This window comes from Sprattus sprattus (assembly GCF_963457725.1).
Source record: "Sprattus sprattus genome assembly, chromosome: 13".
In the NCBI taxonomy this organism is placed as follows: domain Eukaryota; kingdom Metazoa; phylum Chordata; class Actinopteri; order Clupeiformes; family Clupeidae; genus Sprattus; species Sprattus sprattus.
The window spans coordinates 20,210,884-20,235,883 of NC_137911.1; the positions used below are offsets into that span (position 1 = coordinate 20,210,884).

Below are 25,000 nucleotides of genomic sequence, written 5' to 3' on the forward strand. Positions count from 1 at the left end.
CTTTCATTTACTCTGTGGATGTTTTTGACTTAAGCATAGTAAGCATATATTTGCAAACATCTTTCTCTGCCAGCTGTGCCACTGGCACACTCACTGACTGTATGGCATTGGACAGGACAATCAGAAGACCCGTTACAGCAGGAAACTGCCATGCCAATTTCAAGAAATGGGAAAGGAGAGAAGATGAAAAAAAGAACTCAAGTTGAGTCATCGTCCCCTCCTTCATCCCCTCTTGCTCATTCTCCAGTCCGTGTATAGTGACGCATGACTCTCTCTCCCCCCCTCCCGCTCCCCCCCCCCCCCCCTGTGTAAACGCAGTACGTCCCATTATAGGATGGGCCCCTTCGCACAAAACTACTATTTAAGGAAAAAAAAACACAAACACGCCGCACATCTCTGCCGCCCGCTTGCCTGTAAAGGAAATGACACAGCCCGCCTGGGACTCGACAGATAATGTGGCCGTGTGGGGAGACAGCATCTCTCTCAGGCTGTAGTCATCTGCTTTACTCAACTTTTACACCCCCCACAAGCGCTCCGCTCAGCACAGCACAGCACAGCACTCAGGAAAAATGCACCTTTTATTTCAAATAATCCCACAACAATATCAAAATCTGGATGTGACATAACTTCTCCCAGAATGAAAGAAATACACAGAAAGAGTGGTTAGAAAAATTCAGCTTTGCAGTAGGATGGACTGTCCCCAAGTTTCATTCATTCAACCCCCTCCCCTTGGAAAAAAAACTGAAAAATGCAGGAAATGACTTGTGTTGCCAATCCATTCCATACATGTTTGAGGGCAACACCAGCAGTCTGCAGACATTCACTTCCTGTGTGGGCAGCACCCACACCACACCACTGCTGACGAACACACACACAAACCACATTAATGTACCTATACGGTAAAAAACATACACTCCTGACACACTCCTGACACACACTCCTGACACACACACACACACACACACACATACACACAGAAGCAGTAGGACAAGAAAAAATGTTGTCTTGTCATTCCTCAAATTGTCAGCTGTTGAGAAAAGATGCAAGAAGAGCTAACAGGAAAGGGGTTGTGAAATATGGCAGGTTATGTCATTTCTTGTGTTGCAATACGTATGCAACAGAGGAGAGAAGGGTCTATGAGAGTGTGAGGGAAAAGAACCAGAGTGGCGTGGGAGATATTTTACAGTGTCACCTGCACAGCATCCACACCAGGAAGTATTTTCACATCCACTACACAGACATGCCAGTGCAACACACACACACACACACACACACACACACACACACACACACACACACACACACACACACACACACACACACACACACACACACACACACACACACACACACACACACACACACACACACACACACACACACACACACACACACACACACACACACACACACACAGACATCTGTAGGCATTCAGAACAAAACAAAACAGCTTCCAGGGGGGGGTTAAGTATGTGTGAATCTGTGCGTGTAATGAGAGAGTGAAGGGGCTCTTTGGAGCAGCTAAGAGAAATGCTTAAACACAGGGATGCATAGCTTCTTGTCAACCTCCCAGTGTGTGTGTGTGTGTGTGTGTGTGTGTGTGTGTGTGTGTAATTAAGGGGGTCCACCCTGTCCAGTCCTGAGGCCATCCACACCTCTCCTTTCCAACATCTCCACTCTGGCGACTTCTTTAGCAACGCAGGCCCAAACATGGAGAGGGACACTGTCACAAGCAGCGGCGGCAGCAGACTAAATTTCCAAAGCGGAGCGAAGCGGAGGGCCAGGAAAGCCCTGCCACAGCCCTGGTCTTCTCACAGTGGCAAAGAGCAAATGCATGAGCACCACCTCACAAATAGGGAAGGAGACAGGGAAACAAAGTAGAAAAGTGATTTGAAGCCAGGTTGAGTCACAACACAAAACCTCCCTTCAGTATACCTTAAAACCCAAAGAAGGTCAGCGGCAAATAATAGGAAGCTTAATTCGCTTTCGAACCATGATCTTAGGATGCCACGTTATTTAGCTCAGGTAAGGAAGCAGTTTTCTAACTATTTCTACCTTTTAGGGCCAATTCCTGAGCACAAAATATGAAATTAGGGGTAGACGCACTCATGCAGGGGTGGGGAAAAACTAGCGTGGAGGACATTTTGAGCACCAGACCGGATAACACCGCGTCAGCATTGCAGTGACAAATCAATATAAGTGATACAGCGATAACCTTGTGCACCTTCGTGCCTTGCAGATATGATGGCAAGACGAGAATATATTGGGACAGCGGTTTCCTCTGCCCTGCGCAGGACCAGTAAGGCAGACACCCAGTCTAAGCTGTGTATGCTCACATGTCTCCAAATGGCGCTCCGTTAATATACAGTTGCTCCGCTGTTTACAACTTTGGGAAAGTTGATAAAGATCTAGCCAGTGAGTAGTGAACGTGAGGCACGCTCCAGGGGCCTTTGGCCTGTCACTTTTGGAACATGTTTTATGTCATCTTGCAAGGGCTCAGTAGAAACCCCAAGCCAATATAACGACTACGTGGGAAACAGAAATAGCCACACGTGAGAGGGAATATTCTTGTGCAGAACTGTTCAACAATACAAATGCATAGGAATGTGTAGCTTTGATAGGAGTTTGTGAGTCACAGCATGCACAGTAAAAAAAGATAAGCCCACAGAAATTTGAAAAGCAGCCATGACAGTTCCACACAAACAATAGAAAACCGCAGTGCCAGTTGCTCTTAGGTGACTTAACAACCAGGCCCATTTCAACTCTTCGGACGACTGACATTCCTAAACCAGTGGCTTCGGGGAGAGGGAGAAAGAGAAATCAAACAACCCTGAGCAAATTCATCGCGGCCTGACAGTTTTAAAGAGGGCAGCTGCTGAGTCATCCGTGCGGTGTTGTGCGCCCCCACCACCCCCTCCGCCCACCCTCATCACACCAGAGGGCCACGGCTCACTAATGGCAAGGCACAGCCGCTACAGGAGGGCCATCCACTGAAAAAGGCCTTTCATAAAAACACTTAGCCGAGTGAAACTGGCACTGACGGCTGGCATTTTCCCCTCGCCGTGAATTCCGCCAAGTGCAAGAGTAACCACTAGCATTGTGTGTGAGGATGGAGATGGAGAGATGGAGGGAGGGGAGAGGTGAATGCAGAGAAGGTAGTGGAAGACATGATGGTAGGAGTAGATGGATGTATGGATGGAGAGCTGAAAGAGAACGGCAGAAAAATGAGTGGGAGGAACAATGAACTGTCTCTTTTCACCTACGAAAGCACTTCCGTTCACAGAGCTTGAATACCCTCATACTTATAAATACTCTGACTGACTCACATGGGCGCACACACACACACACACACACACACACACACACACACACACACACACACACACACACACACACACACACACACACAGGTATTAGCATAGGCAAACAGATTGCAAACTCATGAGAGCATCAAGTGTCAAGGATTGTGAGACAGAGAGACTGAATGCCAAATTGGAAATAATAAAAACACTACCTAACTGAATGGACAATGCTGATAAAGAAAGGCCTTAGTCACAGGACAAACACAAGCTGTTGCAGAAGGTTGTCCTTGGCACCGTAACTAGCGTTTGGCCTATCTGCAGCTTAGGGCACCTCACCCTGTATCAACTACCATGGTCTGGTCATGCTCAATTCGTTGGGGAACGTTCTTTGAGCATATTTGGGGCCTACGCGGGTCTATTTTAGTCTTATCTCACTGACCCGTTCTGAGGAACCATTTCCAAAGAGACGGAGCAACAAAAAAAAACAGAATGTGAAGGGATAAATATATCCTCCACGTTCTGGACGAGTGGTTGAGGAGTATATAGATTGCATACCTGGTCAGCATGTACTTGAGGCAAAAGGCCAGTTAGCCTATCTGATTCATTGGGATCCAGATGCATGAGAGAGAACCTCTGTCCAGCATTAAAGCAAACAGTGCAGCTATCCTCCCTCCTGAGTGTGATCACACAAAGTTTCAACTCCAAGTTTAGTCCTTTTGATCGCATTTCAAGAGGAACCCAATTAAACCGGTTGAAGCCCATCCAACCCAGAGCCTACGGTTCCTAAATGTAGAGCCGTCAAAGAGACATGAGACTCTTGAGGAATGCAATCACTTCTTCAGCCCTTCAGCTGTACGAGAGGTGACTGGTCATCAGATAACGTGCCTTCACAGAGCAGCTGGGGCTCTCCTGTACTCCTCTTCCTCCCCTTCACCCATCCTTCCTATCTTCCTCTCGCCCTCCGTCTCTTTCCCTCGCTCACTCACTTACTCTCTGGACCCTCCAAGCTAAAGTGAAACAAAAACCTCTGATCCCTAAGGACTAGAGACTAACCAGATGAAAACATGAGAATGGCCTGAGGTCTTGCGACACTACCTGACAACACTGCAGGGACTTCAGAATGAGATCAGACATGCAAGTGCATGAGGGACCTAACCTTAGAACAACACTTAGGTATAGTGGCATTTACAACTGGAGAGAGAGAGAGGAAGAGAGAGGAAAAGAGAGGAAGAGAGAGAAAGAGAGAGAAAAATGGAGGGAGTGAAGGAGAGCGAGAAAAAGGAGAGGGAGAGAGAAGGAGGTGAGGGGGGGGGGGGGGTTGTGAAGAGGGCGTCTCAAAAGAGGAGGCCAGCAGGCTGATGGTTGTTTTGCAAAAATGGCTGCGGCCACTATCACACCACCTTATATGGCAGTGTTTCTCTCCAACAGCACATCGCACCCAGTTCTGCTGGCACCGGCCACATTCTGAGACAAATCTGACATAAATTCAGCTGCTCTCCATGTGTGAGCACAGAACAAGCCCAGACCCCCTCTGCTCCAGCAACCAGCTGAGCGCAGAGAGAGAGAGAGAGAGAGAGAGAGAGAGAGAGAGAATAGGTTGATGAAAGCAGGGTAGAAGCTGAGGGAGAGGTGGAGCAGGCTGTGGAAAGGCTCCTGAGGGAAGGGGAAGTTTCAGAGGCAGAGGAAAAGCAGCAGAATAAGGAGCATTTCAAACAACTGATAACTCCAGTCAAGCTTTGTCGTCGCAAACAAAACTGTTCTCCATGCTCATGTGAAAGGAAGCACCCTTCTTAAAGGAGAGACTTGCAGGCTTTTCTGCACGGAGGAGAAACTGACTTTATAAGACACTATTTCATTGCACTAAATCAAATAGCTTTTCCTTGTCATTTGCAAAGGAACCCATTGGAGAATGCAATCACAGTAGGCCCCTCCTCTGCTAATGCAGTTTTCCACTGCAGAGAGAGCCAATATGAGTCTTCATTAGATCACAATGAACTGGAAAAGTAACTGGAAACAAACTGGGGAAAAAATGTGCCCTTTTTAGCAAGAGCAGCTTACTTTGTGCTCACACGGCCAGGAAGTTACTGGGTGATGCAGAAGGCTCCTCCCCTTCTGTACTTTTTAGGGGGAAAAAAGCTTCCTCGTCTGGGGAAAAAAACTAAATAAATAAAAAAACCTCTATTTTGTACCTACAGCTCGAAAGCCTTTATAAAGCGTCAGAGCAAGGATATTGGATAAGCAGTGCCCAAATGATTCTTTGTGCTTCAAGATTTTTAAGCAATTGTGTAAATTTAATTACAATCTGTGTTAGTGCCCGTTTAAGTCTATAGAATTATGTCCATTTTCTTGCCCCTGTAATGACAAAAGAAAGATACTCAAGAAAGAACAAAATGCACATGAATACTGTGAAATATTATCTTTCACTGGACAACTAGACATCACACCTTCAAAAACTATCTTTGGACATTATTAACCATCTGGCTATTACTTGGGCAGGTTGTCATGTATTGCCCTCAAGGCACTGTCTTACACATGTGTGCCAACCAGCTGATGAGCCAGTGTTGATGGAGCAGGCCTTTGCGTTAGCAGGGTGCTAATGCAGTTGCAGTCGCCCCACCTCCACCTTTATCACAGTGGAACAAGAAATGCAACTGCCAATCCAGTCGGCTCCCCTCTGGGATGCAGTTTCTTGGACAGGGGTTACTATACGGAGCTCTGGCTCTCCTATCACAGCTCGTCTGCAAACCTTGCAGAAGTCTGTTGGCCTCCTCAGGGTTGTCAACTAAACACCAGAGGGATGGCCGAGGGGGTTCTTTATGTACCTTACGATAGCCACAGGTGAATCCTGTGTTCTTTATGTACCTTACGATAGACACAGGTGAATCCTGTGTGACTTAACATAAACTGAGTTCTACAGTCCAACAATTTCCTCTCAAATGTCTGAGGTGAGTCAGGGAAGAAAGAAGATAATTTCATTACACCATGATATGTGTGGATGGTGATGGCCAAGTATTTCTGTAGTAACCGTAATCTAGGCTATATGCCACTTTAATGATCTCATTTGCTGCCCTGGTAACCCACATAGTTCAGAGGGAACACAACAATAGATGTCTGCATCAGTGAACAAGGTAATACACACCAACCTATTTAAAAGACCTTACAGTAGTTGACACTTATTACAGTGTAGCTGGAATTCATTTTTATAATTAAAAGGAATGAAGACTTATTGTGGTAACGCATGAGACATTGGTTGTGGTGGAGAGCAAAAAGACTTGGGTAATTTTTCTCTTCATTGGCCTCAGTCCAAACATGTCTTAATTTCTTAATGACTGTTCCTGGTAGGTCTGAGTAGACCACTACCCCCACACAGAGTGCCTTTAGGGGAATTAGAGTGGTTAATCTTGCTGAAACAAACCACACTGTCTCCATAAGGCAATGCTAGCATCTGAGGAACATAGTGACATTAAGAAACATGCTGACATTCCCACTAAACTATGTATTACAACGATATCCATACACCCCGGCTGTAGCAAGGTAAAAGAGATCCATTAAAACAAGAACTGTTGACCCCAGCAAAAAGCGCTAGGTGATCTTTCCATTACAGATCTGGAGATCCACAGACTTTCAAATGAAAGGCCATTCAAATATACTGATGTGCTTTGTGAAGCATGGGTGTGGCCCCAGTTTAACTGGCACACTGACAGACAAAAAGCACAACAGAAAACAAACACAAGCACATGGTCACTGTGCAGGAACAACAAACTCAAAACATGACCTCAAATTAGGCAGGAGTCCCACTCTGGCAGTCTAAGGAGAGGACCTGCTCTTCTAGCAGGGACAGTACAGTATTTGGGGAATTGAAAATCACATCCCCAGGGCGACCAGTCCCACATCAGCTGCACCGGTGATCATATCCAGGATGTGATTTCAATTTCCTGCGTGGCCCATCCTGTCATCAACAACAATTCAGCCCCAAGGGAAGTGACTTCAGCCATTGACTGCCAGCCTGGCAGAGGCCAGATCAATTACACAACAGACTTAAGGCAAACTTCAATTGGTGGCTTCGACCAAACATCTCAAACACAGACATAGAATGAACAAACTGTCTGCAGCTCAGGTCTCTCAGGCCAGGTGGGACTAATGGGCTGCACCTGGGTCATTGAGACAAGTCATCTGTAAGTGCGGACAATGCAAGATTTGTACAGGCTGTTGATGAAAATGGATTAAGTTTGATCAGTAAAGCCAACTTTGCTCAAACAACCACATGTATATAGCAATTAGGGAGCACATCATCAAAGTGGGTGCAGTTTGGTATTCTACCTAAATCAAAGAATGCCCTTACTAATCCAGAGCTTTCAGAATTACATCGCTTCTGAAGAATACAAAAACAAAAGGAGAGTTCAGATGAGCAAAAACACTATACCAAATACGGCAGTGCTAGCATTGCTCCGGGAGCTCTGTGTTTCATACTGACAACAGCACATGACAACAGCCACTGCACACACAAGTTCCAGGCAAAATGACAGAAAAATAAATTCCTTGAAAACACAACTAATTTGCCTACCACAGCTGCAACAAATTGTTCCATTATTATAAATAGACTACTAAGTATAGAACGCAACATAGATAGTGTGGGAATACTGGTGCGGTAGTGGAAACCTGGGGCAATCAATTACTAAAGAACCTTAATGTGACCCCCACCAAACACATCTGTAACATCCAGGCAAGAACATATGAAAGTCTCTATTCATCCGAGTGTGTTCTTGCATAGTCTGTTCAACATTATGGTCACAGTTCCTCTGACTGATTGATACGGTTAGAGTTAGTGATCCTATACTCCTGTTAAACAATCACATTTTGCATTCTCTCAGAGAGGTATCTCTAGTTACATTACAAAGTGTGATTATATGAACTAAAGAACAAATCTTATGCCAGAAAACAGGAGATGTGATCGGATGCCACAATGACTACAGTACTTTTATGGAATTCTGTGACGGATGAGAGGAAGAGGGAGAAGACAGCAGCAGAAAGAAAAATGTCACATGTATGTCACATGTATGTGAAGAAAACAGAAAGTTGTTTCTATTTCCATCTGTGAAATAAAACAGCCGGGTTCAAGAGTGTATAGTATTCCATTGTGACACACGTTGGAATCTGTATTTCCATGTCTGAACTACACATCCCGGGTCAATGCTGGCACAATGGCATCAAAACGGTGCACTTTTTCTCCCGCTAGCCAATATGCATGCAAGACCACAAATGACACAAGACAAGACATTGAGTCTCAGAGTGGAGGGAGAGAAATAAAGCCTGGTGCATTCCTAAGTCCAAAGGGTGTGCCCTCAATCGTTATCAGATCAGAAAGCACCCCCTCCAAGGGGGGAAAAAAACCCAACTACTCTTTTTAACGTACACGATATCTTTTAGTGGTACCAACGCAAACCTGACAAAACACTGCAAACTCTCTGTGCGTCAGCTGCAAAAAGAAAGGGTGATTTATTTTCACTGGACTCTAAACACACCACTGTGGTCTGAGGGCGATGTAACAAGCTGCTTTGAATTGTGTGGGCAACGCAACGCTAAAACCCCTCTGCAAAGAAGCACACAACTGGAGGAGCAGAGTGCTCCAGTAAGATGTCCAAACTGAAGCCTATGAGACCACAATGTATCACAGTGATAGGGTCAGGAAGAGAGCAGTGCAAAGGAGGGAAAATAGAGAGAGAAAACCTTTAAAAGGCCCTGTGACAGAACCACTGTGCAGATGAATCATATCTTTGCAATGACATGGAACACAGAGGCTGCTGGGAGATGTGGGATCAAAGCCAAAAAAGACTGTACAGACCGCTATGGATGTCACAGCAGGTCAATGCACGGAGATATATGCTGTGCGGTTCAAAAGAATGGAATTCAATTAGAACAAATGATGATAAAAAGAAACCCCACTGAGTTAAACACAGGCCAGATTCGGCTCCACGCTTGATGGAGCCTGCAGTTGTCCTGCATGCCTCGACCCACCGCTCCAGGTTTTTTGGTTTACGACTGGGCTTCACTGGGATGTGGAGTGACAGAGGAATTTTAATACTGTGGAGAAAGGAGTGAGAGAGAGAGAGAGAGAGAGAAAGAGAGAGGGAGAGAGAGACTGACTCTTCGTCCTAAGGAGGCTGACAGCCTCAGTTTGCTGCTCTGGGCCGCGGGGAGAGGGCAGCAGTGATAAGAAGCCATCAACATTCCAGACTCCAGAATGACTTCTCCCCTTTATCATGGATACCACAAGCCTTTTACGGATGCCAGACTGGTGCACTCCAAAACAGAAATAATAGCCAGTTGGCAGAGCCATATGGACCACTGATTGATCTGGGCCAACCCCACTACTGCTTGGGTGAGCGAAACACTGAAAAAAAAAAAACTGAAAAGACAAGGAAAAAAGTCTGCTTGGTTTGCCAGTGTGAAATTTTACAGCGTTTTATGGCCTCAATTGAGGCCTGTGGCTCTGGCTACAGATAATGCCATAGATCAGTGCTATGACACTATGACAGCAACTAATCAAAGACCAAAATTCAGTTATTCAGACATCTCGTTTCCTGAACATAGCCATTTGCCCCTGACCAATTCTGAGCAAGCCTTCTCCCACTGGCAGAGGGATGTCATGGCTGAAAACTAAGCACTCATCATGCACTCTTCTGCACATTTAACAATGTTCTCCTTTAGATTGCAAAATCTGACAAGAGGCCAAACGTCAACAAGACATGCAGCTATTTAGAGGATAATAGCTGGAATTGGACATGCAGACAATTCAGAGTAATTATTTGGCAGGGGCTTGTTCCAGAATTCTTTTGATCACTGACAGCTGGGCTTCTATCTATTTAGACCATCAACATTCTGAAACCACAAAGGTTTAATACTACTTAAAGGCATCTACTCCTCATTACACGTATAAAGTTCATTATGTGGTGTTAATTGAACACAATGGAACATGCATGAAGAGTTCCTTACACTAACTGAGACCTCCAACAGCCACCTTGTCTAACATTCAGTAACATTATGGGTCATTTCAAAGCAGCTCACTGCCTGCAAACAGGACACATGTGATAAATGATTTCATCAGAGGTGATTTAGAGATGAAGTGGTTATTAAAACATAATAAGTGTTATTGTACCACATGGCCATATTTGCATTCAGTCTGGACTGAGTCCTTGTGCTATCATTCAGGGTCGGCACTTTATGTTGGTCACTCACAGATCACACCAAGCAAGATGGCGAATAGAACAGGAAAAAAAGTAGGTGCAGGACAAGTCTGTTGGCGGTCATGTAAGCTAGGGCCATCGACTTGAACTTGATGTGGGAAGCTAAAGGAGACTCTTATCTAGCCTCTAAGCGGCTATTACAGCCTTGGTTGATGAGAAGTGCATGCAATACGTCAGTTATGGCGGAGAACACTTGTAACAGGTTCGTCTTGCTGTACAATTACAAGAACTGCTGGTGTCTTGAGTAGATTTAATTTGGCTATTTATGACAGAAGCATTGAGCTACCACTTCCTATTGGCAAAGGTTGATCGTTTTCCCCCATAATAACACATAAACATGCTGGGAGGCTGTAAACTCAGCATATTAACAGACAGACATTTGGAGAAAAACCACTTAGCATGCAACAGGTGAAACTCCACATCCACTGAGCGCAAATTATCAACATGAATCTGACGAGCTGTGAAATTAATCAATGAGGGAAATAAACAGGCTTGAGGTCCGTTTCATTGACAGGGAAACAAGGGCATTATCCAGGATCACAGAGTTTAATCAGATTGCTTCAAAGTTAATAAGAAACTGTAAGAGAGTGTGTGTATGTGTTTATTTGTGTGTGTGTGTGTGTCTGTGCGTGATGGAGAGAGTGACCGAGGGAGTGTGAGTAGGACAGCATACCAAGTGTCAATGTGTGAGTTAGTGAGTGCTTGAATGTCCGTATCCCAGAGCGCTTGAGTCACCCAGACGGATTCTCAGTGCTCTCCCGGCCCCTATGCTGCGTACAGTCACCATCCTCCACTATCTCCGGCCGAGGTGACGACAGCAGGGGACTGGCTATAAATGGCTGTGGATGGGAGAGCAGCCCAAGCACCCAGCCTGTTCCCTCCCACGTGCAACTTCCCACTCCGCTTCTGACCACAGCATCAATCCTGCTCAAACCTCTCCCACTCATCTTCAGGAAATAAACACACATTCTTTGGCTCACTGCAAAAAGGGGGCTCTTCACACACTTCACCCACATCAGCTCGCTACATGTCCACACAGAGGGCTGAAATACATCCACTTGATAAAGAAAGGGGATGGGTGGGGGGGAGGGGGGGGGGATGTCCACAAGGACATGTTTAACAGTGATTGTTTAGCAGACATGTAGTTGTAAATCTAGCCACACTAGGGAAACAAATATCTTCGTATATCCACTCCCCTTGAACATGCACTAGATACAGATAGTCCATCTGCATGCAGTGAAGGCCTTTGCACAGCTTACAGACAAGTGAATCGCATGACCTGAGAGTTTCAGACCAAGCCAGAACAGGGAGCCATTAGTAGGAGTGGGCTGGTACAGGTTAACGAAACTAATATGAATATCCATGGCTTTGCAATAATGGTCACATTCCTTGCATCTGCCAGAAATCAACTCGAATGAGCCTATGTGGCATGATGTAGGTGCAACATGCTGATCAACAGAAATCCACAATTCCAGAATTCATCTGCATTACCAAAATCAACACAGAAAGAACATCAACTAACATGCTTCAACGCCAAGGTACTGTAATAACAATGCAACTAAAGCATTGTTGCTGAACTTCTGTAAAGGAAAATTGTCTAGAAAGGCTGGGTTTAGCCATTTTCCCATAATTTCCCATTCCATTGTATACATTGAAATGCTACTTTCGAGACAGTTGTAAATACATTTCCTTCACAATCTGGGGAGAAGACACTGGCAAACTGTATGAATTCAAGACAATAATTTAAATCAGACAGGCAAGAAGCATAAACTACAGTATATCATGCCAAGCAGACTTTTGATGGACTACTGTTGACAGTAGTTAAACGAGGAAGTAATCATCTTTACATAACCTCACAGACAAAACATTTCCATGTGCAATTTCTGTCACATTAAAGATAACATGTTACATTTTATTGACGTTGCATTTGAGAGTAGGAAACAAACAAGCAATCATGTAGCAACCGTTTCAAGGCGATACCCGCGGTACCAGGCAACAAAACAACTCGCTTCATGAAATATACATAACCACAAACTTACCAGTAAACTTTCCAAATTAACCGCCGACCTGGGGTCTCTGATCATGCCTTCCAGTTTTTGCAACCGGTTTTCCATCCTTCTCTCAGCTCCGAACGACATTTTGAATAGTAATGCAACCGTTCGTAAGGAATGCGAGTATCTAACGGGCTTGGAACTACTTACGTTCACATTAAAAAATATATTAATTGTACTTCTTGGGCAATGGCCGTGGGCCTAGACAGGCTCCGACTCACCGCCCTCTGAAATAGCCTCCGACTCGTAGTGTCCACAATAAAAGACAAAAATAATCCACAATAGTGTGGGGTCACTCCACAAACTTCTTTACTGATCTACGCCTTGTTTGTTTTCAGTCCGATGACATCAAACTTCCCCTTCCATTCTCAAAAAGAGTGGTCTTGTATCTTTGATGGCGCGATAAAGTTTTGATTTTGAGGGGATTCAGCAACAGGGCGTTTTCTTATCCCCCTCCCCTCCTTTTTTCGACGCTTCGTGCTTGCGCCTAAATTTAAAAAATGTGCCGTTCATACACAGTCCCTGGTATTCAAAGCCCAGGCGTTTTCCCTCCGTCCATGTAAAGTGCAAACTCCACCCGCAACATCGCCAGCACAATAACGATGAATTAACATCAAAATAACACTGTAACGCAAATGAAAAACACTCCACCGCCGGCTGCCCTATCGTGTTTCCCCAAAACCTTTCGTAAAGTCTGTCCTCATCTCAAGAGTTGGAGGAGCTTACTTCCACCATCGGTTCTCCATAGCGATTCCTTGCGGCTCCTGTTGCTCGCGTTCTCTTTCCTCTGACATCAACACACAGACACTGCCTCTTTTACCCATGAGCCTTCTCTACTGCTTAGATCCAGCAGTGTAGCAAGAAACCAAGAATGTCCGGCGGCAATGTTTGAATCAACTCAATCCCCGCTCAACAGTGATTACCTAAACAGCTGAAGGCTTCAGAAGGGAAAAGAAGACTACGCTGGCAAAAGAACATTTTAATATCCACATTATAGTCGTTGCACACGATGAATGAAGATGTATTAATGCAAACCCACTCTAGTTTAAGGAAACCCGGAAATAAATAGGTTAGTATGGCAGCCTACACACGAAAAAGCTCAAACTCAGTTAGGCCATAAAAAGTAATCGATTTGTTTTCTATTTGACAATGTTCCATCATAGGTCAGGCACCCTGCGTATTTATCATTATAAAAAACATACTAGATAGCCTAGATGTTTCAAATACGACTTGTTTTGTTCAGCTCGGCTCAGAAAACATAAAGAAACTCAATGACTGCATGTAGACTATAGAATCGATGTTGTAACTACAGTAAAGGATTTGTTTCCAAGAATCCACAGGTCTGAACTGATATCCATTAAACTCATTAATGTGTCTAAAAGTCGAATGACCTGCTATCCTGGAGTTGTATTGATCAGTTGCCAGCTCAAACGCACACTAAATTGCCTACTCGATGATGGGCCTCTAATGACCTGACAAGGCTTATGATAAGCAATTATGGTGTAGGGGAAAGAAGATTTAAACAGAAATGGTATGAGGTCTGAATGCACCAGATCTCAGCAGCCTTTCACAGGACATTTTAATTCCCAATGGTAACTTGTTTACATTCAGTTCTTCACATAAAATTACAACATTGTAGATTTAAATGCAAGACACCCGTGATATTTTAAAACAAGATTTCGACCGTAGGCTGCTTAATTCACCTCAATGCAATAGAGGTTAAGGTAAGGTTGTGTGGTGTACTAGTGACCTCTAGTGGATTTAAAGACAAATAACATAGTATTGCTTGCTTTGCTGTCATATCAGCTTCTCCAATAGAGGTCGCCCTCTTAAAGTACAAGACTAAGAGGCCTTTATCAGGTAGTGAGTTGCGTTCGAACAGAAATTCTGTGAAGTTAATAATTTATGGTCCAGGCAGAAATTATGTGATTTACCGAATGCTGATTTGTAATACAATGATAAATACTTTTCTCACGACATTGCCACACAGTCAATGACTGGAGGTCATGGCAAAACTATTCACGTCATAGAACAAACTGAATTTGCTATGCATATCATTTCCATCAGTTTGCTTATGAGAGACCCATGTACTAATATAAAAAGTATTACAGGTACTCATAAGATCTTGTGGAGACGAGTTATGTGGATGTCTTAATGGGACATGTTTGGAATCTTCTTAACTGCCAACCTAACAGGAGCCTTCAATCAGAAGCCCTTTTACTTTCAGTAAAGTTCGTTACATTTTTTTAAACAATTCTAATGCTTCAGGAATCTACATTGCAGACATTGCATCAGCATTGACTTCAATTGGCATTGGAATTATAAAGACAAAAACACAGAGATGGACAGTTGGTGTGGGCCTCTATTTATTATTTTTAATAAGCAATTCACCGGGTAAAACAAATACTGTTACAACACAAAAAAAATGATACATTGTAAAGCAAATCTTGGCAACAAGTTTTATAACAACTTCATAATAAAAAGACAAGAGTTTTTCTTTTTTTTCTTTTCGCTAATCAAGCTGTTTTCTCCCTTTAAATTAGAAAAGAACAGACACACTCTTCACCAGGCAACTATGTTGCAGCGAAATGCACTGTCCCAAGAACCTCTCTCTCTTTAATCATTTGCAAATGCAAACACTTGTCAATAATAAATAATACTATAAAATGTTCTGCAAGTACACAAAAAAGTTGAGAATTCACCACAAGGTCAATGTACAGTGGAAGGAAGTGTGGGGGGAGGGAAGGGTGGGGTGGAGCTGGGTAGATAGACTTAGCAAAATCTGGGGATTCATACAAGTCACAGAAAAGCATCTATACATCAACACTAGCAAGATAACAAAGTTGTTTTGATTTTTTTTGTAAGTTTTGTTTTTTACAAAGTGGGATTTTAAACAAGCAAGCATCTTCATCATTGTCTGACCTATGGAGCGCACAAGCAAGATTTAAGGCAGCTTTTTCTGTTTTTCACTGTTGAAAAGTAACATTAAAACATTAAAAATGTTAGGTTTTTGTTTTGTTATTGTTGATTTTCACGAATGCTTCACACTTGAAGAGTAGGAAGTTGTCATTGCATAATTCTGGCTGTTTCTGTAGTCATCCTCTCTCATTGAATAAGTTACAAGGTTGCTTCCCCTCTCTATCCCATGCCTAATAGATTCCCATACCGACAGCATGAACAACTGTTGGCTTCACTGTCAGATGCATCCGCAGCTAGGACTACTATCATCAGGTGACACTACAGTGATGCTATGAAGTTAATAAAAGCAAGACCACTGTATGCTTCCAAAACGCTGTTCTAAGATGAGAATATAACTGGTAGTGCTGGTATTGTTATTTTGTCTCTATGTGTTGTAACATAGTGTGTTTGTGTACGTTTATGTGTATGTTCATATGTGTGAAAGGGGTAAGCATAGGTTCTCCCTAATTACTGACTTGCAAAGATATGCATTTGTACATTTTGACACATTTGGCCCTATCATTAACTCATTCATTAATGTGCATTCGCATACTGTAGGTTATGAGATCCAACCCATATGATGTGTAGGAGCTCTGGCTTGTGGCTCACAGATGTATTTTGCATTCCTACTGCATAACACGAACAACCCCTCTGCCAATGTCTCTAGTATGTCTTGTTGTACAGTTTCCAGTGTTTTACAATCACTTCTTTCTCTTTGGGCATAACTTGTTGTAGAAGATAACCACACTGACACCTGCTGGAGATGTTGCCATGTTACCTCACTCTTTACCAACGCCCACAGTCTAAGAGGACTGATTTGCTTTAGCTTTTTGACTATCGCAATATGATTTTTTTCCAACTTATCTACTTGTAGTCCTGCTGTAAGACCAGAGATCTGGCTAATCTGTGATGTGCTTCAGATTTTTCATCAGGGGCATCAGGGGGTAACGGTATTTGATCTCTTTTTATGAATGTGACATGGACAAGCACCAAGTGTGAATCAAATGTAATGCAGCACAAGTCTAAAGCATGAATCAGCAGCATGAGCACGAAGGGGGAGAATGTCAGTTGTGGAGTAACTCTCACTATCTGTCAAGGACAGTGTCAGTCTGCGGTCAGGTTAGCCACACAGTCAAACACACACACACACACATACAAACACACATACACACACACACACACACACACACAGATACACACACACAGACATTTCTGCCACACGACAAAAGCTGGTGTCATTGTCTCCCACAGTCTCCCACGTCTGTCAGGAACCGCAGTCACTACAACAGTTTCTAGTTTCATCGCTATATCTGTCTCAAACCGTCTCCCCGGCTACGGTTACACCAGCAAGGTCGCACAGACATGCACACTGAGAAAATGAAAATCATATTTCAGTATCTCTGAGCTTACACCCAGACCTGAGAGCTATTGAAATGTTTGGGTGCACTTATGCATTTGTGAATGAAGAATGGCCTTCTTGTCAGCCTTTGATATAACTGCTGGCTTGAAAAGGTTGAGAGTGAATGGGTGGCCCTTGCTGAGTGAATTACAGTGAATGTGTGTGTTTAGAAACAAATCTCTTTTTGTAAGGTTATAACTATTAGTACAATTTGACTGTGTGTGTCTGCGTGCGTGCGTGCGTCTGGTGTGTGTGTGTGTTTAGAGCTTATCAGGCTTTCCATCATATCTGTCACACCACTGCCCCCTCAAGAAAAAAAAACACAGTACCTTTACAAGAGGAGTCATGGTAACATGATAAGGGTAGACATGACAGCTGAGAACCAGGATATCCAATCAATTGGGGGAAAAAATAAACAATTTTCCTCAGTCCAGGAGACATGTGTGTTTCCCTGAGCACTGTGGGCAAGTGTGTGTGCTTCTGCCATTTATTTACATATAGAGATTGTATGTCTTTCTATACATGTATTATGTGTGTGTGTGTGTGTGTGTGTGTGAGAGAGAGAGATAGAGAGACAGTGTGCGGGAGTAGTGTAGTGTATGTGTGTGTGTGTGTGTGTGTGTATGTGTGTGGTCTAAGTATATGTTCACACAATGTCCTTCGCAGGATATTAAGTGCATGTGCACTGGTGTACAGTACTGTACGTGCTCGCTGGTGTGTCTGGGAGCAGGAGCCCCCGGACCGTTTAAGGGCTTGAATCTGGAAAAATCACGAAGACAAATGAGCAAAAAAGAAACAGAAGAAATCTGAGGCATTAATTAGAGGGACACTCGATCCCACTCTTGGCGTGAGTGAACCAACTCTGAAATGCCTGACCATCAACACGGGCCAGGTTGGGTTGCAGCGCACTCTCTGAGTCAACAGTCTCTAATCTGAACACTGGTGTCTGGTTCCACTGGCTTGGCGGACATAAAGACAGACAAACACTGGGACTGAGTACGAGAGAGAGAGGGAGAGAGAGAGAGAGAGAGAGAGAGACCCACTGCTTTTGACCTATCATGCATTGATCATGTGTGTTGCCATTGCCCATACATGTTAATATGCCTCCGTGTGCATAAGGTACAGGTTGTGAATGTTTGTGTGTTTGTTTACGAACACTTGTGGTAGGGGTTGAGATCAATTTGAACCTTCTTTTGACATTTAAAGAGTGCTATTAAGGGGTATACAAAAAAAAGAGGAAAGTTAGGAGCTTTCCCGTAAACTAACTCCCTGCAGACTGACATAGGGTCCCATGTAAAATTGAGATGAGAAGCCAGTTGAAACGTGTAACAATTAGACCTCTGAGCATTCTTTTTCGAAAAAAAGCGAAAAGAAAAACATTTAACGTGAAACCAAATTCCTCAGGAAAGAGGTAAGGGGGATGGAGTGAGATTACACCTCCCTTTGTGTAGCGTCCAGGAGCGGGGGGAGAGAAAAGAAAAAAAAAAGCAAGAGGGAGAAGGAGAGGTCTGTGAGAGTGGCGGGGAGCAGGGGGGAGAGTTCTGCTCAACTTTGGTGAGACAGATTGAAAAGAACATGAAAATCAGAGCAGAGGGATTTTTTTGTATGAAATTAGGGGGGGGGAAATCTGGCACATACACAGTGAGAGCTCTGGATTTAGCAGGAAATCCCACACTAGCAGAAGAAATCTCAACTTTATTGTCTAAGTATTTCTTTCCCTTTTTCCTGATTAGATGCTAGTATCGCTACATCTGACTATTGAAACTTTTTTTGATGAACTGTGGCAGACATATGCATGACTTAGTTTCTAATTGTAGTCCTCTACATGTCATGTTTTGGCTTGAGTGAAGTGTTTCAAACATTCTTACTGTTTATTGACCCTACCTTTACATTTTGAAGGATTTGGCTTTAGGAGACAGCTCACTTTTTTGGCAGTGTGGCAAGGACGCACACACGCTTGAGCTCAAATTTCCATTTCCGCACACAGTCATTGAAAGTCAACTGTATTACGGATGTGCTCGAGTGCGAAATTATAACACTAGTGGTTTGTTGGTCGGCAGATACAATATGTATTGTATATCAGCTTGGCTGCTCGACTTCCTGTGGGCTCAGAGCAAATCTTGGTGACAAGTACTTGGCATCTAAAATCTCTTGGGCCATACTGGTGTACTCCAGTGCTTGAAAAGGACATGTAATTTAAGCACAATGGTTGTCCTCACAAATTATACTCAAAAATGAGTAAACTCTCTAAAAAAGACAACTTTCCCATTTGCATAACAGGAAAGTCAATGACACATTGAACCAAAAAAAACAAAAACCTAGAATTTAGCACTGCATAGATGTAAGGATAGAAGTGTAATCTCTGATTCAGGGCATTTCCTCAGCACCACTCTCCTGCTAAGGTGTTCATTGGCTGCCTGATTCTGCCTGACCCATTACTTGATTTTCAGTAGTGCAACCCTAACAAATGATTTCACAACAAAAATTTCGGATTAGCCCCAGCACAGAGGTGTCAGTCATTTTTGATTCACGTGTGTCTACAAATTCCTGTATAATTTTAGGTGCTGGCCCACCATAGATTGTTTTGAGCCATCTTAGAGATGGCACGCAAATCTCTCTTGAACATAAACGTAGGTCTCAGGACCCCTGTACATGGGACTCATATATGAAAGGAGAACGGAGTTTTCAACTCTGTCCAGTCTTGTCTTCACCTCAGCAACAGCTACTAATGGAGCAATCAGTGGACCTGATTGGTGGTTAGTTTTTCATGACTGAAACAGCAATAAGTTCCGTTTAGAGCAGCCCACAAAATCCAACTCGCTGCAGGACCTCTCCACACTTCAGTCTTAACATGATGGCACAACGATGGTCTGGGTTTGTTGGTGTAGGTTGGTTAGCACCAAAAACCTGCTGCTGCATAAACTGTGGAATGGAACCGGAAATGCTACCCGGGGATGGCCAATGGCAGAATTTGGCACCCGTGTCCCCAAACCCCAGGTTTATGCTGGTGAGGTCTCTACCCTGTTTGTCCATGGATCAGTGAGCCAATACTCCATTGCACATCCTCTCGCTGCTTGAAAATTGTTAAAAAAAAAAAGAAAATGAAGAAGAAAAAAAACAGTCCAACAGTACCGTGCTCTCCATTTTTTTCCACCTTCCCAACCACCATGTTCTCCCTCTGGTTCTGTCCATACTGAGAGGAGCGGGGTGGAGAGAGAGAGTCCCTGGCTCCCCCTTGTCGCTCAGCCAGAGGAAAAACACTGACAGGACATAAGGATGAAATTTCATCTCCTCGTCTTCACCTTCTCATTTTTTTAACAAGAAAAACATTCCCCCATGATTGTTTTACACCTTCCAGGAGTTCCTCTCTTTTTTTTTCTCTTCCTCTTTTTTTTCAGTACGCCAATTCATAAACATCAGCTCTGCTTCCATTAGGGGCCAAAAGAGGGTGAAGGGTGTGAGGAGGTTGGGTTAAAACAGAGAAAAAGAAAGAGAACGAGAGAAAATGAAGAAAAAGAGAGACACAGAGGGGAGGGATGGGCCATGTTCTCTTGGCGCTCTGGCCATGTCCTCTTGGCGTTCAGTCAGTCCACCACACAGTGCAGTACAGCAAATCTCCAGCGACCTCTTCCCCAGCAGGACGCCCTCTAAGGCCTAGCCACTGATGACAGACTCCGCGCATTGGGATGGAGCCCATGCGTCTTTCGCTGGACGTACACACACACACACACACACACACACACACACACACACACACACAACCTTGTTTTTCAGACACATCAAAATGGCGTCCATCATCGATGTTCCAGTGAAGCTGGGATTGCAGGTAAAGAGTGAAGGCCTGAGCAGAGGCTGAAGCCCTGTAGTCGGGGACGCTGTGGGCTCTCTGTCGTGGGATCACGTCTCAGATGGGGATGGGGACGGGGTTATGGGGGGTGACACCGTGTAAAAGGAATGTCTCTAACTTGAGAAATGTGAGAAGAGGATTCTGGCATCCCTGGTGAAGGCTCAATGTCATCAGTGACAGCGACATGCTGTCAGTCTGTGCAGACTGGTGGCGAGCAGGGGAGCCCACTACGGGGCAGATGTGTGTCATAGTGTAGGAGGGTTGGTCGTGTCGTGGCTGGATGTGATGGTGAGGGGCAAACGGCGGGTGGCTGCTAAGGGACCTTCCTCATCACGTTGTCTGTTGGCTGCCATCTGTCAGAGCTAGGGAGAAGATGGACAGATCCAGAGACAGACAAAGAGAGAGAGAATAAAAGACCAAGGATGAGTAATCAAATCGATTTGAGTAGAATGGGCTCTGAAATCCTTCCTCGCAATACTGTTGCAATAACATAAACATATAAAGGGGTTAAATGATTGTTATGCCTCTAAAAAGCCCAGTAAAGTGTTCCTTAAAAGATTATTTGACTGGGCACATCTATTTAATCAGTCGAGCTAAATTCAATTAACGTGCCTGCAGCGATGTACAACCTCATTAATAATGCAGTTATATGTTGAAAATTCATAACCTTGCAATGATATGACTTAGTGTGCAGATCCAGATGTACATCATCAACCTGTTCTCTTTTTTTTTTTACTGGCAGCGACATTGTAGACATGTATTATTCATGATACATGTGTTATTAATCAGGCTTTGTCAACAGCTGACACGATCATTCATGTTGTTGTACAACAGGTGGTCAGGATGTAGGGTGCTTTTACTACATACCGAACTCATGCATTTTTAAAATATGCTTTGTCTTCCTAAACCAACAGTGCAAAATCCACAGTGCCACAATCAGAACATGCACATTATAGTGGTTACTTGTATATTTGTGATCGTAGGGAGTATTGACCTCAGATATCGAAAAAGCATGTGAATAAATTAAGCAAGCAAACAGCGTATGTACCAATGTCACTGTACACCAAAATGATAGTGTGTCATCAGAGCATTGTTCCCTATTAGAACCACTAAGCAAGGCAACATGAGATCAAACACATTGTGTTTTGAAGAATCAAACAATGACATGGCATGACATTTCGTGGCTTTATGGAATAAAAAACTCTAAGCACCCCAGCCTGCTCTCCTCTTTAGCGAAACAAAGGCGGAGGGGCGAGCAGACCAACCTGTGCGGCTCCTCTCACTTGTTTTGATTGCGGATGCGCAGGCACCTCCTCTTCAGTGGCGGCTCCATCTCTGGGGGGCCCGCGGCCGTCAGCGGGGGAGCCAGGCCGCAGGGCAAGATGGTGGCCGTCTTATCGGCCGGCTTTGGCACAGGCTGAATCACGCAGCCAGCCTTGGGCAACAAGGGCATCGCATACGCATGGTCCTCGTCGGGCACGGCCCCGGGGTCGGCCAATTTGGGATCCCCGGGGCCCCCCGTGCCCCCTGCCTCCTCAGCGTTGGTGGCGGCAGCAGTGGCGGCGGCGGCCGTGCCCCTCTTACCTGCATCCCATTCGGCAGCGGCAGCACAGCTGTTCTCCTTCAGCTCTTCGCGCTCCAGCATCTCGGCGGAGGCCGACTCTGGCAAGAGGGGGCGCTGGTCGGCCACAGGTGTCCGGCGGGCGGGCTCCAGGGACGGGGCGCCACCTCCGTTTACGATCACGTTGCAGGGCGCTGCTGAGCCCAGCTCCACAGCAGCTGGGGTGACTAGGGCAGGGAGGGCAGGGAGGGCAGGGGCGCTGCACGTGATTGGCTGAGTGAGAGGAGGTGTGGCTCCACAGAATGATGGATCAGCACAGGGCAGCGCTACCGTGTCTAACCTGCTGCCTGATTCTCGATCGCTCTCCTCCTCGCCTTGGCCCACTGCGCTGCCCTGCTCCAGCCGCCCAGCCTCCCCCTCACTCGCCGGACGACTCTCAGCCTCCACCTTCACCTCCACGCTGGGCACCGCCCTCTGAATCACCAGCTGCTGCCGAAGGCGGCGGGTAACGGTTAAGTCAATGACCCCCTCCGTGGGCGGAGCTGCGGGCGAGCTGGAGCGGGAGTGGAGAGAGCTGCTGATGCCCCCACCACCACTGGGGTACTCGGCCTTCACCGTCAGATCCACCCCCCCCGCCCTGCTCCTGTCAGGGCCTAGTGCGTAGCCCGAATAGCTGGGCCAGAGAGTGTCCGTGCTGGGGGAACCCTTCTTGGATTCCCCACCTTCCCCTCTGGAGGACCTAGGGGTGTAAGGCCGTGGGTCTTTGGAGTCACCTGCGGGCCCTGATGCCGGTCTGCTTGGCACAGTGCCATCGTTGCCGGGCCGGTCTTCGGAGGCCTTGGGGGTATACGGGATGGGTATAGGGATGGGTATAGGCACGGGCAAGGGTACGATCACCGGGTAGGGCACCAGTAATGTGGGTGGGGGCACCAGTGGCGCCAGCGAGGGCAAACCGAAGTTCATCATGGGCGGCATGTGCATTGGGCCGCCCGGCATCATGTTGACTGGAGGGAAGGGAAACCCCGGCATTTGGGCACCATGGTGAGGAGGCATCATCCCGGGGTTCCCCGCAGCCAGCGTGGGGTTGGAGGAAGGGTGCATGTGTGGGGACATCATGGGCCGGTGCATGGGGCTCGAAGGGGGGCCCAGGTTACGAGAGGGCATAGGAGGTGCCATACCGGGGATCATAGGATTGGACAGGGGACTGTTCGGGCCGGGCTGGTGTGGGGGCCGGAGGAAGGGGGGCCGCATGTGCTGCATCATCTGATGCTCCATGAACAGGTTAAGAGGAACCGGCCCGCGGTGCGTCATCACCATTGGGGGGCTGCCGGGCGGACCCACGAGCGATGGGTGGAGGCCAGGCACAGGCGGCGGTGGATGCGGGTGCCCCGTGGGGCTTTCGTGTGGGGGTCGCGGGGTGGGAATCTTCGCCGAGGAAGAGGAGGTCGACGATGAGGACGATGTCGAGGAACACACAGCGCCGTGCTCGGAGGGGGATCCCGACGCGGAGGGCCTGGCGGTTGATGTTGCGCCCCCTGGAGACGGGGCCTTGCGGCGCATCTCGCTCAGAGGCGTGCTCCACGATTCGGGGGTCAGGAGCTGCACCCCTGCTCCACCCTCGTGCTTGCCCTCTGCAACAATGTGGGGCGGGTTGCACATACCCCCCGGCAGGGCAGCCTGGGTCTCCTTGTAGAAGATGTCCATCTTGTACTGATTCAGACATTTGGCACTGCAGAACTGCAGACGTCTCTCACCGGCACCAAAGTCCAGGTACTCCTTTGTGTGGCGAATGTGCTTGCACCAGTCACACACCTATGACACATATGCAAGAACAAGGACAGTTACTTTTGAAAGAGATTGCACAAAATTACTAAATTTGACAAGCACACCACAAACGTTATTAATTATGTTCTTATTCACATTACAGCTTTCTGATGAACCTCTGTTACCAGCCAAATTAATTTGTGTTTGAGTGTCATCTATGAATAAATGAGAAATAATATGGAAAAAGGCAAAAAAAATCATTCATTTTATTATTTCAGTGCTCAAGTGCTTAACAGTGAGTTATTTTGCAAATATATAATGGCGATTTTTTCTTTCCAGACATTCCAGATAAACCCACACTCTCTTATTTTCTCTCCACATTCTCTCTCTCTCTCTCTCTCTCTCTCTCTCCCTCTCTCACACACAGACACACACACACTCAAACTGCATGCCTAATTGTCCCTTGAAGGGAAAGCCTTTTAGCTGTGGCTCTGTCAGTTGACCCTGCGGCTGTGCCAGGAGCAACTGTGTGTGTGTGCGTGTGTGTGTGTGTGTGTGTGTGTGTGTGTGTGTGTGTGTGTGTGGGTGTGTGTGTGTGTGTGTGTGTGTGTGTATGTGTGTGTGCGCGTGTTTGCGTGTGTGCGTGTGCGTTGGCGTGTGCGTGTGCGTGTGTCTGTGTCTGTGTCTGTGTCTGTGTCTGTGTCTGTGTCTGTGTCTGTGTCTGTGTCTGTGTCTGTGTCTGTGTCTGTGTCTGTGTCTGTGTCTGTGTGTCTGTGTGTCTGTGTGTCTGTGTGTCTGTGCGTGTGTGTTCAATGCCAGTGAAAATGTTTCTGGTCACATGAAGTGTGTCCTGGGGACACTTGTGTGATTGTCA

The 25,000-nt window shown here is 45.7% G+C and overlaps 2 protein-coding genes across 4 annotated transcripts in view; both read right to left on the reverse strand.

Annotated features, from left to right (window-relative positions):
• The window catches only part of rock2a (rho-associated, coiled-coil containing protein kinase 2a), a 36,343-nt gene extending 22,979 nt beyond the window's left edge, over positions 1-13,364 (reverse strand). The window contains exon 1 of the mRNA XM_080850213.1: positions 12,586-13,364. Within this exon, the coding sequence (XP_080706339.1) occupies positions 12,586-12,684 (99 nt within the window). The 5' untranslated portion in view covers positions 12,685-13,364. The remainder of the gene's footprint in view (positions 1-12,585) is intronic.
• Positions 13,365-14,963: 1,599 nt separating this feature from the next.
• sobpa (sine oculis binding protein homolog a) overlaps positions 14,964-25,000 on the reverse strand; it is a 47,612-nt gene continuing 37,575 nt past the window's right edge. The window contains exons 7-8 of one of the 3 annotated variants that reach the window (XM_080849623.1): positions 22,386-24,174; positions 14,964-21,163 (exon numbers count right to left, since the gene is read on the reverse strand). In XM_080849623.1, coding sequence (XP_080705749.1) covers positions 21,132-21,163; positions 22,386-24,174 — 1,821 coding nt within the window. In that variant the 3' untranslated portion in view covers positions 14,964-21,131. Of the gene's footprint in view, positions 21,164-22,066; positions 24,175-25,000 lie in introns of all 3 variants that reach the window. The other 2 variants (XM_080849621.1, XM_080849622.1) reach the window with 2 other exon arrangements.